General features: G+C 37.7%; 1 protein-coding gene and 1 long non-coding RNA gene across 2 annotated transcripts in view; both read left to right on the plus strand.

The window, feature by feature from the left end:
- LOC134667987 (uncharacterized) overlaps positions 1-1,277 on the plus strand; it is a 49,843-nt gene extending 48,566 nt beyond the window's left edge. The window contains exon 6 of the mRNA XM_063525426.1: positions 114-1,277. Coding sequence (XP_063381496.1) covers positions 114-1,214 — 1,101 coding nt within the window. The 3' untranslated portion in view covers positions 1,215-1,277. The remainder of the gene's footprint in view (positions 1-113) is intronic.
- The window catches only part of LOC134668106 (uncharacterized), a 518,821-nt gene that overhangs the window by 249,882 nt on the left and 252,517 nt on the right, over positions 1-16,422 (plus strand). The window lies entirely within an intron of this gene.

Consider the following 16,422-nt stretch of genomic DNA (forward strand, 5'->3'; position numbering starts at 1 on the left):
TATTCTGTTTAACTATTAGGTACCTACAATATATTTGCAGAAAAACGTTACACTATGTGTAATTTGCCATGTGGCAAAGATAAGTAAAACATGATATTTTCAATCTGTTACAGGTGGACAGGTACATCACTAAGCCAAGCAAAAAGCCGACTAAACTGCGTTCTAAGGTCCAAATCACTCCACCGCAGGCTTCAACCGCCCCGCAGCAGTACTTAATAGAGACGACCAATGTGCAGCAACAACAGCCTCAGCAACAACAACTGCAGTACAGACCCGCCCCCCAGCCCCAAGCCCAACGAACCGTACAAGCTCTTCGCTACACTCCGATTCAACCAACACCGGCTGCCGCTCAACAAGTTTATTACCAAAGCCCAGAACCCCAAGGCCTTAAGATTGTGCCAGCGCCCAAATTGCATCAGCCACGCGCTCAAATCAATTACCGATTTGTTCCGCAATATCAACAGGCTGAAGCTACTCCTAAACAATACAGAATCGTAGAAGCTCCGAGACTGCAGGCTGCTAGACAAGAACCTCAAAGAATCTCTGCCTCCAGCATTGAAAGGCCTGTCACTTATCTGAAAAGGTTCCCTGAACCTGAGAAATTGCGCGCCGTAAAATACTACGAACAGCCTACATCAGAAGAAGTGCGTGCTTCTCCTCAACCGGCTCAAGTTATTGGTGAACAATATTACCTTCGACCTCTGTATAGAGGAACAGAGCAGCGTCCGCGTTATGACTTGCAGTCTTTAGGTTTAGAACAAGCCCGAGTCGAGTCCACGAAACCACCTCATTCTGCCATATATGTAAGTAAAAACTTGGCACCGAAGAAGCCTCTCAGGCAACAACAGGCCCTGAGGGTAGACCAGCCCATCAAACTTGAGACACAACAGTATAGACAAGAAGTACAGCAATACAGACCAGAGCAACCCAGCAGGGCCGAACAAGTGAATATTGAACAGCACGGACAGAGTCTTGACGACCAGCGGGCTCATTTGCCTCCCCCCAGAAATAACAAGGCATATACCCCTGAGGAGTTTCAAGCTTTAGTAGCTGCAGGGTATGCCGTTACCCCAATTCCTGTAGGCTCTTTAAGCCAGCAGGCACAATCGCGATCTTCCGTGGAGCCAGCGCCGGCACCAGCACCAGCTGGCCGCCGACCACTGTACAGCAGACGCCACCAGTACCTACCTTTACGATCAGACGAAGCACCTTAAAATGGAACAAATTGTACATACTCTAGTTTTAATTTTGCAACTAAAGATAGTGATAAATCCCAAGTGTTGTTTAATTTATCATTCCGCCATAATTTGCGTGTAGTTGTTGGTACTTAGTAAGGTAAGGTACCTTAGATACAACTGGTTCGTTTTTAGATACCTACCAAAGAGAATATAACCACTACGTATACCTACAATTTGGTACGTACAACGCTGCGCGTTTTTACCGTTAGGCCACCAGCGCTTTCCAAAACAACAACAATACAATACTTTGAACAATAAATTGGTAGGAAATAAAATCTACAGAAGCATTAAAATTTTGCCTTACTCCGAGATCAATAAGTATTATTCGTTAGCTTGAACAATAGGATTTAACTCGATTTGTCTGTCCCGGCATATACGAGGATCATGTTTACGTCAAGCCGACATGTGATACGCTTCCAATCTCGGGCTCAATTCGACACGATATTAAATTCTAAATGGAACATTTCTAAATAAGTGTAGGGAGAACAGCTCATGAAAGAGTCAGGTTTCAAAAGACACGCATTGGTTTCGCTAGTTTTTGATCGAATTTTGTAGAACTTAAATGTTTGCAGAGTCTGTTCGGAAAGAGAAGAGTCGTAGAATGTATTGGGCCCCATACATTCCAAGATTCTTCGCTTTCCGCACAGACTCTAGCTGACTGACGAGAACTTACTCGTAGTGTTCCATCATAAATCTTCCTATAAAATTCGTTTCATAGGAATTTGATAAAGTAAAAAATTAAACCTTAAACGTATGTATTTAAGATGGGCTTATAAATAATAAATATAAATTAATAGGTATGTTTTCGAGACAAAGGAAACAAGTAGGTAGATCAACTTGACCCTGTCTTAAATACTCGTTATACTTGTATAAATATTATTTAACTTATTTAGCAAGCTTACAAAAGCAAGGAAGTACACTATTAGCGATGTTAAAGACTAGCAGACGTAGACTTGTCAGCCCGCGGGCCGACCCTCAATTACCTGAAAATACGGCCTTGTTTTATTTCAGAGTTATTACTCCCTCGGGCCTTTGCCGGAAATTTCTTGCGTTTAATATTAATTTACGCATTTAAGCATTTATTTACATACAATATATATACAGTGGTACAACTAAACGATTTACTAATTTACTTTCATTTTACTAAGTCCGAAAAACATTCTGAGCATGGGCCTATTGTACGTTGTATCTATCTAAATGAGGTCCACTAGACTACCAAAGATTGACATATTTTAAGCAAGCTACAGCTTTCTGGCCTTAATAAAGGAAAAAATAATAATTCTTACATTTAGATCTTTCAACCAACCGTGGGAGGTTTTATTCGAAATAATTATCTCGCGTTTTATTCGTACACTGGAGCTTACTTAGTGTGTCTGTGTTTACTTTACAAGCTTACTTTTTAACTTGTCTCGCTCTTTCAGAAAACATGAGTGATTCGGAGTCGTTTTGAAGTTTTTAAACCATTTTCATTTAATAGCCTCAGCCCTCAGCTAATAACACACAATAAAACTAAAACCCCACGCTAGCGTCTCCCGAGTGTCTGTGTCTAGTCAACTCTATCTCAACGCAACGTTGGCGCAACTGCAAAGCGACGCCATTTCCCATGGCGCTGACTAGACGCCGACGCTCAAAAGACGCTAGTGTGGGATGGACCTAACGCGTTAACTTCCTATTCCCCGAGACGTGGGGCCAACAGACCTAAAGACAATGAAAACTACTTAGAGTTTTTAGTTTGTTTAGATGTCAGGACTAGGGTCTTGTAATTGACATTTAACATAAACTTTTACGGCTGGTTGTACGTCAAAATAAGTTAGTACCCAGATTCGGTTCACATTTGTCTGCCCTGAAAGGTTTTGGAACATTCAACTACTTAACTTTGGTATGAGCCTTGAATAAAAAAAGAAAAAAAAAACATAGCCACAACCGAATACAGAACCTCCTCCTTCTATGAAATGGAAATCGGTTAAAAATTACGTTTTTACCTCGTCCAACTCACCTGCTAAACTGTCTTTTTTTGCAGTGCCTAATGACTATTAAATCGTTATAAAAAAGTGCTAAATAAAAATATTATTTTTGGCATATTGTACCTTACCTCGGTACTCGAAATTGTTGACTCGTACATCTACCTAGGACAAGTAGTCCAATTAGGTAGGTCCAACTTCGAGAAAGAGGTCAACCGCCGAATCCAACTCGGTTGGGCAGCGTTCGGGAAACTACGTAATGTCTTTTCGTCCGACATACCTCAGTGCCTCAAGACGAAAGTCTTTAATCAATGTGTGTTACCAGTGATGACTTACGGCTCCGAAACGTGGTCTTTCACTATCGGCCTCATCTCAAAACTCAAAGTCGCTCAACGAGCTATGGAGAGGGCTATGCTCGGAGTTTCTCTACGTGATCGAATCAGAAATGAGGAGATCCGTAGACGAACTAAAGTCACCGACATAGCCCACCGGCTTAGCAAGCTGAAGTGGCAATGGGCAGGCCACATTGCACGCAGAGAAGATGGCCGATGGGGTCGAAAAGTGCTCGACTGGAGACCACGGACTAGCAAGCGCAGCGTAGGACGTCCACCCACAAGATGGACAGACGATCTTGTTAAGGTCGCCGGAAGACGCTGGATGCGGGTCGCTTCCAACCGGCACGTATGGAGGTCCAAGGGGGAGGCCTATGTTCAGCAGTGGACGTCTTATGGCTGAGATGATGATGATGATGATGTACCTTACCTGATGTGTCATGCATGCATACCTGAATGGGTACAAAAATAAATATTTTGATTAGGACACTTTATTAATTAGGTAATTGGTTTAAGCTAGATTCAAGTCTCCCACTTGGACAAGTCACCTGGCCCGATCTCTTGTTACTATATTTACCACGATATGTATTAGGGAATATGAAAGTTTATCTAGGAAACATCTTATATTGAAGATTTTGATTAAATTTATGCTATAAAAGTTCCAAGTTATTCTCCGCCTGACAAATGTCGCGAGCGAATTGATTAAATTATGGGATTGCCAGCGCAGATCTCCGTATAATTTACTTCTGGATAAGCTGAAGTCAACAAAAAGTAGCAAAAAAGAAATATAGGTAGTATATATTATTTTATCATGACTATTATGAAAAGGATATAATATATACAGGGTGATTACGGGGTCGTGGAGCAAGAGAGCCAGACATCATACAGAATCCAAAGATGAGCCTAATGATGTTGTTAATTATTGTTTATCACCAATAATGATGATTATTTTCCAGATGACATGTAGGAAAAAACATTTTTGCATACAATTTGGTGACCCTACTCAATGTGACGTCTTGTCGCTTTCCAGACAGCGTATGTCAAAAGTCATAGGGTGACCATAATTACTTAGTATAACATTAATTTTACTTGAAAAATAAGAATAATTAAAGTAATTATCTTTTAATCAAATACTACCATATGATAATGTGGATCATTTACAGAGTCAGAAAAAGTGGTTCTGGATCACGACCCAGAAATCACCCTGTATAACATATCGTTTAAATAGTTTAGCCTTGAAAAGGTAACATAAATAGGTACGGATATAAAAAAAGTTTAGTCAGCAGCAGAAGTTGGTAAGCGAACGAGGTGTTCAAAATTGTCTGTACACGCTCTTATTCTCTTAACAATAACGCCGATATAATTTTAAACACCTGGCCCGCTTAGTAACTGCTGCTGCTGACTGTTCCTACGCATTTTTACTTTTAACTTTTTTTCTACCATTTTAAAAAGAGGTTCTCTGGCTTTAATAAAACTGTATAATATACGAGTATCACATTTTGTAACAGCTACACGAGTTACACGTGCCATCCTACACACAACGTTGCACACACAAGTCCGTTACAACAAACAACTAATCAAAATCAGTCAAAGATAGATCGACTTGCCAACAGCACCGCAAAAGGCACTGGTCCCACCGCGAGCTAGTAAGCTATGAGCTATCGGCTATAAACACGAACAAAAGATTAGCACTCCCGTGCGTTTATAGCTCACCGCTGGGCGAGTAACTATAAATATCGCCGTGTCTCTTTTATTTACACGGGAGTGCTTATCTTTTGTTCGTGTTTATAGCCGATAGCTCATAGCTTACTAGCTCGCGGTGGGACCAGTGCCAAATGAAGCCCCACTCAAATAACACGTGCCCGGAACTTTTTCTCATCATCCAGAAATGATCTATCTCGAACTTTGTTTGCAAACTCTATGCGGACGACTATAACGGGAACAGTGTGCGTCAAAATTATGTACTTATAATATGCTTTTGGCCTCAATACCTTTGGTATTTACTTTTGTACATTTATTTATATGCTTATAGTATAAGTAGTAGGAATGTTACAGTGTAACTGTATTTGGTTCGCACGAGTAGTTGTAAAACTTGTAAATAATCACAAATATTTACCCATTTTAATAGGATACACTGTGATTGTACAAATGTATCGTGAAATTTAATCTCTTTTCATCAGTCGTACAGACGCAAGTATAGTGCTCTCTTCGTTATATCGAAGACATATAAAACCGGCCTGAATGTGTACGCTAGCTACTAACGGCATTGATTTAGTTCTATATCACCCTGTTTCGGTTTTCGACACCTTTTGACAAGTGTCATGAAGAAATCAGACACCTTTTTTACGCTTATCTTTATGTCTTTATCTATCAACAAACGAGTGGAATTAAGGTTACCTCTACTGTTCAGCATTTCTTACGGAAATTAAAACCACGCCTCACATACACACTCGCTGAAGACGGAGTTAATGATACTTGCCGCTCGAGCCTCTGCGCGCGCGAGCGTAAATGCGGAGGGATAATTGCCACTTGGCCCTTATTGTTGGGCGCAAGGCTTACGTCTAAATACAGGGAAATTAATGGGCCAGTAACCGCTGCTAATTCAATAGCCTGTTGACGCCCTATATAGGATAATAAGTTTAATGTTAGCGAATGCAAAATATAGGTTTAGCTAGCGAAGCGTCTCACTGATGCTACGGTCACCAGAGGGCTGGTTACTTCCTTGCCCCGCGAATTGGCATCGCCATTCAGCGCGGCAATGCCACCAGCCTTCTAGGCACGCTACCATCCGGCGCTGAGCTAGCTCCATTTTTGAAGTGAAAACTTCTTTAGCGGCGCTGAGCACATTTTGAGGTGGCTAAACAAATGATAAACTCGATACAGCGTAACGCGTAACGTAACGCTGACGTCATGTGTCACGGACAATGTTATTTATCAAAGAACTTTAGTCATAACGTATCATAATCAGGTCAATTATTTGGACTTTTATATTAAGCAATAAAGCTCAATTTTCTAATCTTGTACGGGCTGAAATACGAGGATCTCACAGTTACATTCTAACTTTATATCACTCAAATATAATTCAATAAAGCTACATCTTGATGAAATCGCTAGTAAATGTGAACTCTAGTACTGGTGAATAAAACTCAAAATATCATGACCAAATATATTTAGATACGAGGTCTGCAAGGTAACTTTACAATTTCTATTCGAATTTCAAACAATTAACGCTACAAATTTAAGCTCACTGGCCAGCAATTTCGGAACTAAAGTTTTTCAATAGAAAGGAGGATGGGTCAATTATACATAGTGCTGCAGACATTTTGGACTAGTCATTGAGTTTTCACTTCTGTCGGCACTCCCGGAGTGCAACCCGTTATTTATTTTTTTACTTGTAAATACGTGTATATAGTTGATAGACTTCAGTTTTAATTTTAATGTTTAGTTTATTTATTGTGTTTATACGATGCAAATGGATGATTCTCAGTTTAATGTAGGTTAGGGTGTACTGTACAAGGAATATAGGTACTCGTATGAAAATATGCCTAGGGTTTACGGGGTTTCCTGGATTTGCCGATTTCGTCATTGGTTTGTATATGACCCGAGCTGTATGTCTTCATTACGGGTTAATCTATGGATTATGTTTATGTCTCTAAAACAAATTAAATTGATCAAGCTCTATAATACTATCAAACAAAAATCCTAATCTTACTGGTCCAATGTTAAGGAACTCTGTCCAAATATAAGACTCTCGGCCAAAGGCAGACTTTTATGTGTGTAGGTATAAAACACTCGTTTATTTCGCGCCGTTTGCGATTTATGGGGAAGCACTTACGAGAAAATGATTCAGCCAGTTTAATGCGTGAACATATAAAACTATTAACTGAGGGTTGTACTATTAACTAAATGTTTTAACACGGCGTTTATTATTTCAAACATCAGCGAAAACATTTCTTAGAAAAATAGATTATGAAAAGATTTAAAAGCAGTTTGCAGATTGTAGAAATTGAATAAAATGAGTGAGGGTTGTAATATAGACTTACCTAAGTAGATTGTTGATGATAATAACTTCATATTAGAAAGAATTTTGGAGGCTTACTCACCGGCCATGTGTTTCCTTGGTCCAAGTCTTATACTACTGAGTATCACAGAACATGTATGCCTGCACAAAAATCCGATAGTACCGCACTTTCTTGAACACTCCAAATCAAATCACTCCTCGTTTACTTATTCGGGAAGTATGATGGCACTCAAAGACATTTATTCAAAGAAACTTCAAACTTTCAGGAGCACAGCAAAAAAGTTTGTAATAAAACCATAATAAATGTAGTCTACAAAGAGAATATAATAACTACGATACGATATAGTTGTCTATTGGGTTGTCTATGTAATTTCACTGCAGAGAAATTTTGGCATGTCATATGCATGTCATTAATGTGTCATTACCACAATCAAACATAGAGTAACTTATATCAATCAAAGAGCATATAATCACTACCACAATTATTCATACATATTCACTTTGGTTATTCAAAGTCGGTTTCTTCTTGAGTTATGATTTTATTCATAAGTTGCAAGTGCTTACTTAGACAATATTCAGTGAGTGATTGTGTATATTCTTTAGACCTGATTGCAATTGCGAATAATTCCTGTGCTCTTGAGTTCTGCAAATAATGAAAGGTTGGTATGACTTGTACTTCAATTTCTGAAATTTCTCATAGGTAAATTTAGTTTGGGATATGTGTGCGGAGCAAAAGCTAAAATATAGAGACTTTTTCGACAGATAAAAATAAGGTGTAAACAGCGGAAGCTGTTCCTACCAGTGTGTCGCGCGCGCGCAGGACAGCATCCGCCATGGTGTAAAGGGAGAGATAATGCAATATTGAGAGATAATGCTCATGATAATGCTAATGGTTATTTTATATAAATTCTGACGCCTGCCTAATAAAAGGGTATCCAATTTTGAAGCAGATGGTGACTCACTTGAAATTAAAAAAACCCCGAACAATATCTAATTGTATTATTATTATTGCATCATAATTGCATCTATTTTATGCTTACATGGGTTCTATCTTTCTCTCTATTAGTGCATTTGCACTAGGATTTCATTTTGTACAAAAAGAAAAAAGTATTGTAAGTTTATTTTCAATAGAACATCATCATATCAGGGATCTCCGAACGTGGCTTCGCCTGTATCGCTGGAAGGTCTCCGCCAGTACCTAAGCTTAGAAACCGGCATTCTTCGAAATAGCCAAATTTCCAAGAGCAGGAAAGAATACAAACAACAATGAAACTTGAAGTAAAAGCGGAATGCAAAGAAAAGTAATACCTATAAAAAGTTACTATAACATTCTTTACCCCTAGCTGTAGGTAAATGTACCTAGATGTGGCCGTCTTTTATTGTCAGAGGCAGCCTGGAATGTGTATTAAAAAAAACACTCACCCCACAGTATGCAACGCTTTAAACATGTGAAATGGCGAGTACGGCCACAGATTATATAATAGTTCTTACTACATAAATTGACGAAGCCCTCAGTTTTTATTTACTTACGTACCTAAGGGTAGATTCCTGTTGACATTATTAATTGGCATTTTCGTTGATTTTATGAGCGAGATAAGAACATAATTCGAACATCGGGATCTACAAACACATCATAAGAATATATTTAACTGTTGTAAAATCCCAATAATCATATTATACAGGAAATTGAGATGACATATCCCATTTTCCGCTGTTCCAACGTCGCACCATCAACTATAAATTTTTATTTTGTTTCTAAATAGAAAAAAACACGACGAATAGATACGTGAGAAAACGACAAAAACAATTAGATATCGGGGTCAAAAACTTTATTGTGTTCGCGTCTTTCCTGTAGACATACACAAGAGTTAAGGGCTATAAAGGTTAATTTTCTTATTTAACCCTTATCCACGTGAAAAGGTCCTCCTTTTATTTGGAGAACTATGATAAAATCATTACTTACATGCCCACAAGCTGTTAACTATTGCCCACAGGAGAGAAAAATGTACAGTTCGCGCGAACACACTAGTTTTCTCTCCTGTGGGCAATAGTTAATAGCTTGCAGCAATTAACCTTTATAGCCCTTAACTCTTGTGTATGTCTACAGGAAAGACGCGAACACAATAAAGTTTTTGACCCATCGGTAACTTATTATAACTACGTAACGTAACCTTACCTAACGTTGAATAAGAACATAGGTATTTATTGATTTGATACCTTATAAGTTCATAAATTAGTTTAGTTATCTACAGCTTTACTAAACTTTTCAAATATTATAAAGATGTCGCCTGGATATTCTAGTCAAAAAGTCATTGAAGTTTCGGTCTGAAAATGGGTGCTGGAACTTTTCTCGTTAAGGAAAATTTCGGAGCTTCGTTTTCCAAATAATAATCGACATCCCCCGCTGTGAGCACCTCCGCTCCCACATTCAGTAAAGCTAAATTGTACAGTACTTTTGCTGAAAAAAAAGGAAGTATGATATGTGTTCTTACAACTTTTCTCTCCATGTTGGTATCGCGAAGCAGGTAAGAAAATAATTTTCTTGGGGTTCTTATGTTACCTTTTAACTCTACCTGGGCCTTTGTACAGCCACCAACGCGCTTTGACTGGAGATAAATACATCTCTCATTTTGAATAACATAGCGTATTTAATTTACATCAATCTATCTGCACAATCTTGCATTTATTCACAAGATACAAAGTTGCTACGTAGTTAATTACATACCTCGCAAAGGTTACTAAAGAAGATAGGGCCCGAATTGAATTAACACGACAATACTAAATGACTTCGTTAACGAAATCTTTAAGTAACTTTAAATTGGGTAGGCCAGTAAATATTTACAATTTATTTTCGTGGAATTTTAAAACCTTGATTTTTTAGAGTAGGTTAAATTAGATAACTTGTAATCATCTTGTAAATTTCATAGATTTTCCATGTTAAGTAGTTGAAAATTACCTTTATTAAGGATGCTCGTAATAGTCATAAAGTGCAACACAGCTGCAGTAATGAATAAAATTCTCGACTTTCCTTTCCTACGTCAGCGGTGAACCACATTTGTTGGCTGTAAAAATAAACTTGGTCAAATGCAAGCTTTACTTGCACACTGTGGGCTTCGTCGATGTTATTTTATTTAAACTGACTTTAACTATTATTTACTTTCAGAATATCTCATTTTGATTAAAATTGCAACATAGGTTGACAAAACCCCAGTTAAGTAGTTTGTTATTAAAACCAAAAAATAAGTGCATTCCCTTTGCCAGCGAAGTTTTGGGATTATACTGAGCAACTTTTACTATGAAATCGACCACGAAATCATAGAAAAAAAAAATTGGCTGTTTCATACATTTTGGCTGGTCCATTTTCTACGGGAAGGTAATAAACTTTTTCGCTATTTCGGGGTTGGTCGCATAATAAAAGTTGCTCAGTATAATCCCAAAACCTCCCGGGCAACGGAAATGCACTTATTTTTTGGCCATTCTGTAGAACATTATCACACAAATTTACTAAGCCTCGCAGTAAGCTCAATAAGATTTGTGGTGTATAAGTCGTTTGTTGTTTAATTGTAGACAATAAATAAATTTCATATTCAGAAAGGGGCTATCCGCAAAGTCTATTCATCAAACAGTGATATGGTAATAGCACGTAATAGAGACCGGTTTCAGCGGGTAACTCAATCTAAGTTTACCTCCCCACTGGCTGCGTCACGTCATGCAAGTTTTATGGAGGCTTCTCACCATATACCCTGCTACTTGCCATGTCGAATTCTGATTTTTTTAAATAATTTAATCTAGATTAAAGGCTTGGTCCGTAATTTATTCAATCCATATTACGCAGTTTTTGTAAATAGTATACCTACCAACTTCACATTAAGAATTTGTCCGATTATGTCTGAGTCCTACCTATCATCCACGTTCCTTTATATTTATGGCAATAAGGTTGGTGCAAAGTGACAGACTCTTTAAAAAAAAAGATTGAAAAACTACCTGCATATAAATCCCCACTGACGTTAGCTGTAATGCGGTAGTTGCGGTATTAATGTTACAAATGCAATTTTCTTTTCGCGTGAGCAACAGTAATTTAGGTTAACAACATTCAAACTTGCAAACAATAAATAAAAAAATAAAAAAACATGCAAGAAACTGTTAACGTTAATTTAGAATACTCGTATAAGACATAATAGGTACTCATTTACCTGGTGACGTATCAACTATGTTATTAAACATCTTGGCCACTCTGATATACCTATATTGGATGGTGACTGTACTAAGTTATGCCAAAAATCGTTAGAAGACATGTAACGCATTAAGCTTCATCATAATGTAAATAAGGAGCATCTAATTAGATGCCCATGTTAATGCATTACGAGTATTACGACGTTTAGGATGCGCTGTTTTACTTCGTGTCGCTTCAAGCTGAAAAAAATATGTAAAAGTAGATATTTTTAATTTATAACACAAAAATAAAGCAACGCAACTGCAAGATCTTTTTGCGTTAACCCATTTTCGGAATAAAAATGTATTTAAGTACTTCCGTAGCAAAGCCAAGGAATATTTACAGAGCACTTTGTTACCCACAGAGAGTTAACCGCGGACTTACAGTGCCCCCCGCGGAGTCAACCCTAAATAAACTGCTTGGCTGAGTGTATATGAGTATGCATGTATTTATATGTGCGTTAGGTACGCGTATCTTAATGGTTTCTATTTTTAGGTATTTTGCCAGGCTTGGCAGGCTTATATTTAGCGGTCACGGTAGGTACTCTATGTACTTCGCTGTATCTTTAGGCAGTGATGACTGAATTTGTGTGATTAATATACCTATTATAAGGGTGCCAGCGAGTATTGAAGATCCTATAGGCCCCCGGGGTATTTTAATCATGGGGGTCTGTAGCCCCATTAAAATACCCCCATGATAAACGTCTACTGCTAGTCTCTGGAGAGGGGTCTCCATGAACTTGTTGATGGGTGCTGTGCTGCTTTTTTTTGAAATGTATAATGGTGATATAAAGGTGATTATAATTATAGTTTTTTTTTAAAGCCTATAAGGTGTCCCACTGCTGGGCAAAGGCCTCCCCCCTAGACCTCCAATCCTCCCGATTAAGTGCAGCGTCTGTCCAGTTGCTGAGAAATGTGTCCAGGTCGTCCCGCCATCTCCTCTTAGGCCGACCTTGCCGGCGTTTACATTGTGTATTAGTTTAGCCCACCTCTGTGGGTGCATGCGTCGTACATTATAGGTTTATTAAATCTGTAATTAATACTTCTACAAGTATTCATTTGGTTGGAATGGAAGTTAGTTAACTGACTTGTGCTAGTTTTGAAATACACGTTAAACTTTGTTTTTACTTAATTACCTACGGATATTATGGACCAAAGTTTACATGAGTGGCGGGTAACGAAGTTTGTTTAGAACTGGACAGGATCAGCTGAATACTATCACAATTCTGCGACAAAAATCCTCCTGTCTTAAAAAAATTAAATCATGTCTACTTCTATTAGCCATCCAACCTTGGTCACAGGACGAATTTAATTTATTGATAGTGAAAAACTAAAACGATTTTTTTATCCATTGATTTAAATTTTCCTAGCTCACAGTGATAATGGCAAGATGAAAACCATATTTTCTCTCTCTCTCTCTCTCTCATTCTGAAAGGTGCAACGTAATATTATTCCCTCATATTCCAAAAAATGCCTTTAATTGTATTTTGCATGGAGAGAGTAACTAATCTCCCTGAATTTAGCACCCAGTCGTAATTATCAGACTAGAATTTTACCAATATGTGAATCACCTAAGATAGCAGAATTTCCGACAAAAAGGCTATATCGATTAGGCTTACCCCACGGGAGCTAGGCCGATTAGAGCAGGAGCAAGGGCCGACACATCCGACATGCCGAACCCTCTAAGCGTGATTGATGAATTAGGATAACTTCCCGCCTTTTTATTCAATACCGTCGATAGCAGATCGATTCATTACACTCTGACTATCTAATTAAGTTTATACAGAAGATATGTATTCTTCATGGGTGAGAGGGGTTAGTTTCACCACTTACTTTCAATATTGTGTCAATATTCATGGATAATAACATAGAAGTTGTCGCAAAGCAACCAGCTACACCTTCATGCTCGGTAGTCAAGTCGGCGTGAAAAATGAAAATATACATAGTTAATTAAGTATGTAGTATTAAGTATAAAACAAAATGTCATAAAGTTATACTTTACGGGCTTCCGATATCAATTTTGGGCAGGTTTTAAGTACCTAAACCATTTTTTTTCCTCATTGACAACATATATAAGGTTACAACATATTAATTAGGTTGACAAGTTCAAATCCACAACGTAGGCTCAAACAATAAAGCTATCCACGATAGGCTTCGTCATTTTCCCTTATGCTAATTATTCTAATAAAGAATTTTCTTAATAGTTTCCAAGTAATAATCGTCAGATATGATGACGAAACTCTAATATAATATAGTTTTGGGATTTTAAATCGTATATTTATCGAATAAGATTACGTAAAAAGCAGGAAAATATTTCGCTCCCAAATAGGGGTCATCCATTAATTACGTCACACGAATTTCTAGGTTTGTTGACCCCTCCCCCCTCCTTGTCACACTTGGTCACATTTGACAAACCCCCTCCCCCCTAGTGTGACGTCACATTTTTTCTACGAAATCGCCAAATCGAATTAAGTAAGTACCTAAGTATTATTAATATTTTATCAAAATATTTTTGACGATATAAATATTAGTAATTTTATAACCTAAAACTGCTCAGGAAAGAAAATTAAACGAATAAAAACGATTATCGTTTTAAAAACTTGTTATTTAAATGTACAGCGAATAAAATAGTTTAAATAAATTTTCGGTTACTCATGAAGTTAAAGTGACGTCACAAAGTTTGTGTCTCCCCCCCTCCCCCATGTCACAATATGTCACATTTTCTTGACCCCCTCCCTCCCCCTAAACGTGTGATGTAATTAATGGATGACCCCTTACTTGCTTCTCGTTGACAATAGTATGAGGTCTCTAGCGACTTTCATATTGATTGTCACTGTGACAAGGTACGAAATGGTACGGAAATTAAATTCTTTGACTGTAGAAATGTTTATTTTCATTCAGCTCTTACGCGTGTCGAAATTCTCAAGATTTATCCGTCTGCATATTTCAAATACAGACCTTGGGCTGTGACTGTAATAAAACATTTTATTTACCTGCATGGCACGTGCCAGAGGTTCCCCTGTAAAGAGTTTCATTTCCCATTGGGATTAGTCTTATACGTACTATGATTTAGTTAGTTTGCCCTCGAAGGTTCGCCTTTATTTGGAAAATAGGATGTAGTTTCTGTACATAAGTAATGTGATCAATAAGATTTTCTATTTTATTATAGGCCTTGTTGTCCAGACTAAAATGGCATATAACTTACTATTTATGTGATATAGATCAACTTCTAACTTGTCTCTCAGTTCTCTCGAAGGATTTTTATAGAGACATGAAAAGTAGATTACTTTTTTCCACTTTCTATCTATTGTGATTATAGAGTGCAATAGGGAAACATTAAATAGCAGCAACTTCGAACTTGTTATCCTGATGCAATTTATCGGTCGTAGGTGAACAGATTGTACAATGTACAGTCGCCATCAGATATATCGGAGCGGCCAAGGTGTTCACAATATCTGAACACGCACTCTAACGCCTTGACAATAGAGGCGTGCTAAGATATTTGTGAGCACCTTGGCCGCTCCGATATATATGATGGCGACTGTACCATCACGCTCCGCGATTGTTACGCCATTTAGGGCCCTAACTAAATTGGTTGTTCAGTACTTACGCTATGGAAGGTCCAATTTAGCTAGAACCCTAAATGGCATTAAAGGGTCATTCTATTTAACTTGCTAAATATATAAAAAACCGCCATACTGAAATCATCATTCAGTGGCAGTTTCAATATGGCGGTTTGTTTATAAGCAAGTTCTATAGAATGACACTTTACAATCACAGAGAGTGACTATACATACCTACCCATAGCGTGTTCAGCTAAATCGCAGTGGAACGAAACTCAAAACATTTTGAAAGTTGATTATTAGGTTCAGGGAGGCGATGGCTGAGATACGCGTCATACTCGTGAACGGGTGCTGTTTGTGGAGACTGGTCTGTTAAGCTAACACGAGCTATTATACTTAGTAACTTTTATTAATTAATTACAGTGAGACGCCTCATTCTGTTCTCGTATGTTTCTTTTCTTTTAATGAATGTATTAATTATACAGGATATTGACTCTTGGGGACCTTATACATCTCTAAGGATAACTTGATAAACTATATAATCTTATAGTTCTGACACCTAGAGACATTTACACCTCTAAATATTATAGTTTTTTTTTGTGTGTGTTTTTTTATCTGTATTTTGTATGTAATTCGACATTAAGAGACCATATACATCTCTTAGTAATTGTAATACGTTAGATTGAATTGTTAGTTTTATTTTATAAAATTGTTGATGTTATTATTTTTGCTTTTATGTAAATTGAATGTTGACGTGTAAAAGTGCCCTTGTGGCCTATTTGCTGAATAAATGTTGATGTTTGATGATGTTTGATGTTAGTTTTACGATCCTAGCATGGATTTGTACCTACTCAGGTAGTACCATAAATTTGATGTTGTTTGTGTTGTGAATAAACAAGTCAGTTTTCATTACGTCGTGCATTTCAGTGAAGCGAGAAGTGAAATGCTGTCATTCGCATTATCATTGCCGACGAGATTACGAGAACATACAAAGGAAGACGTAGGTAGTTGAGGAATTGTAGAATTGTGTTACAAGATTGACGACAAGGCAAGATTAGACAAGGGCAAGCGCTTAGAAGGTATGCTTAGGCATGT

The sequence above is a fragment of the Cydia fagiglandana genome, chromosome 1 (genome assembly GCF_963556715.1).
Source record: "Cydia fagiglandana chromosome 1, ilCydFagi1.1, whole genome shotgun sequence".
NCBI classification, from domain to species: domain Eukaryota; kingdom Metazoa; phylum Arthropoda; class Insecta; order Lepidoptera; family Tortricidae; genus Cydia; species Cydia fagiglandana.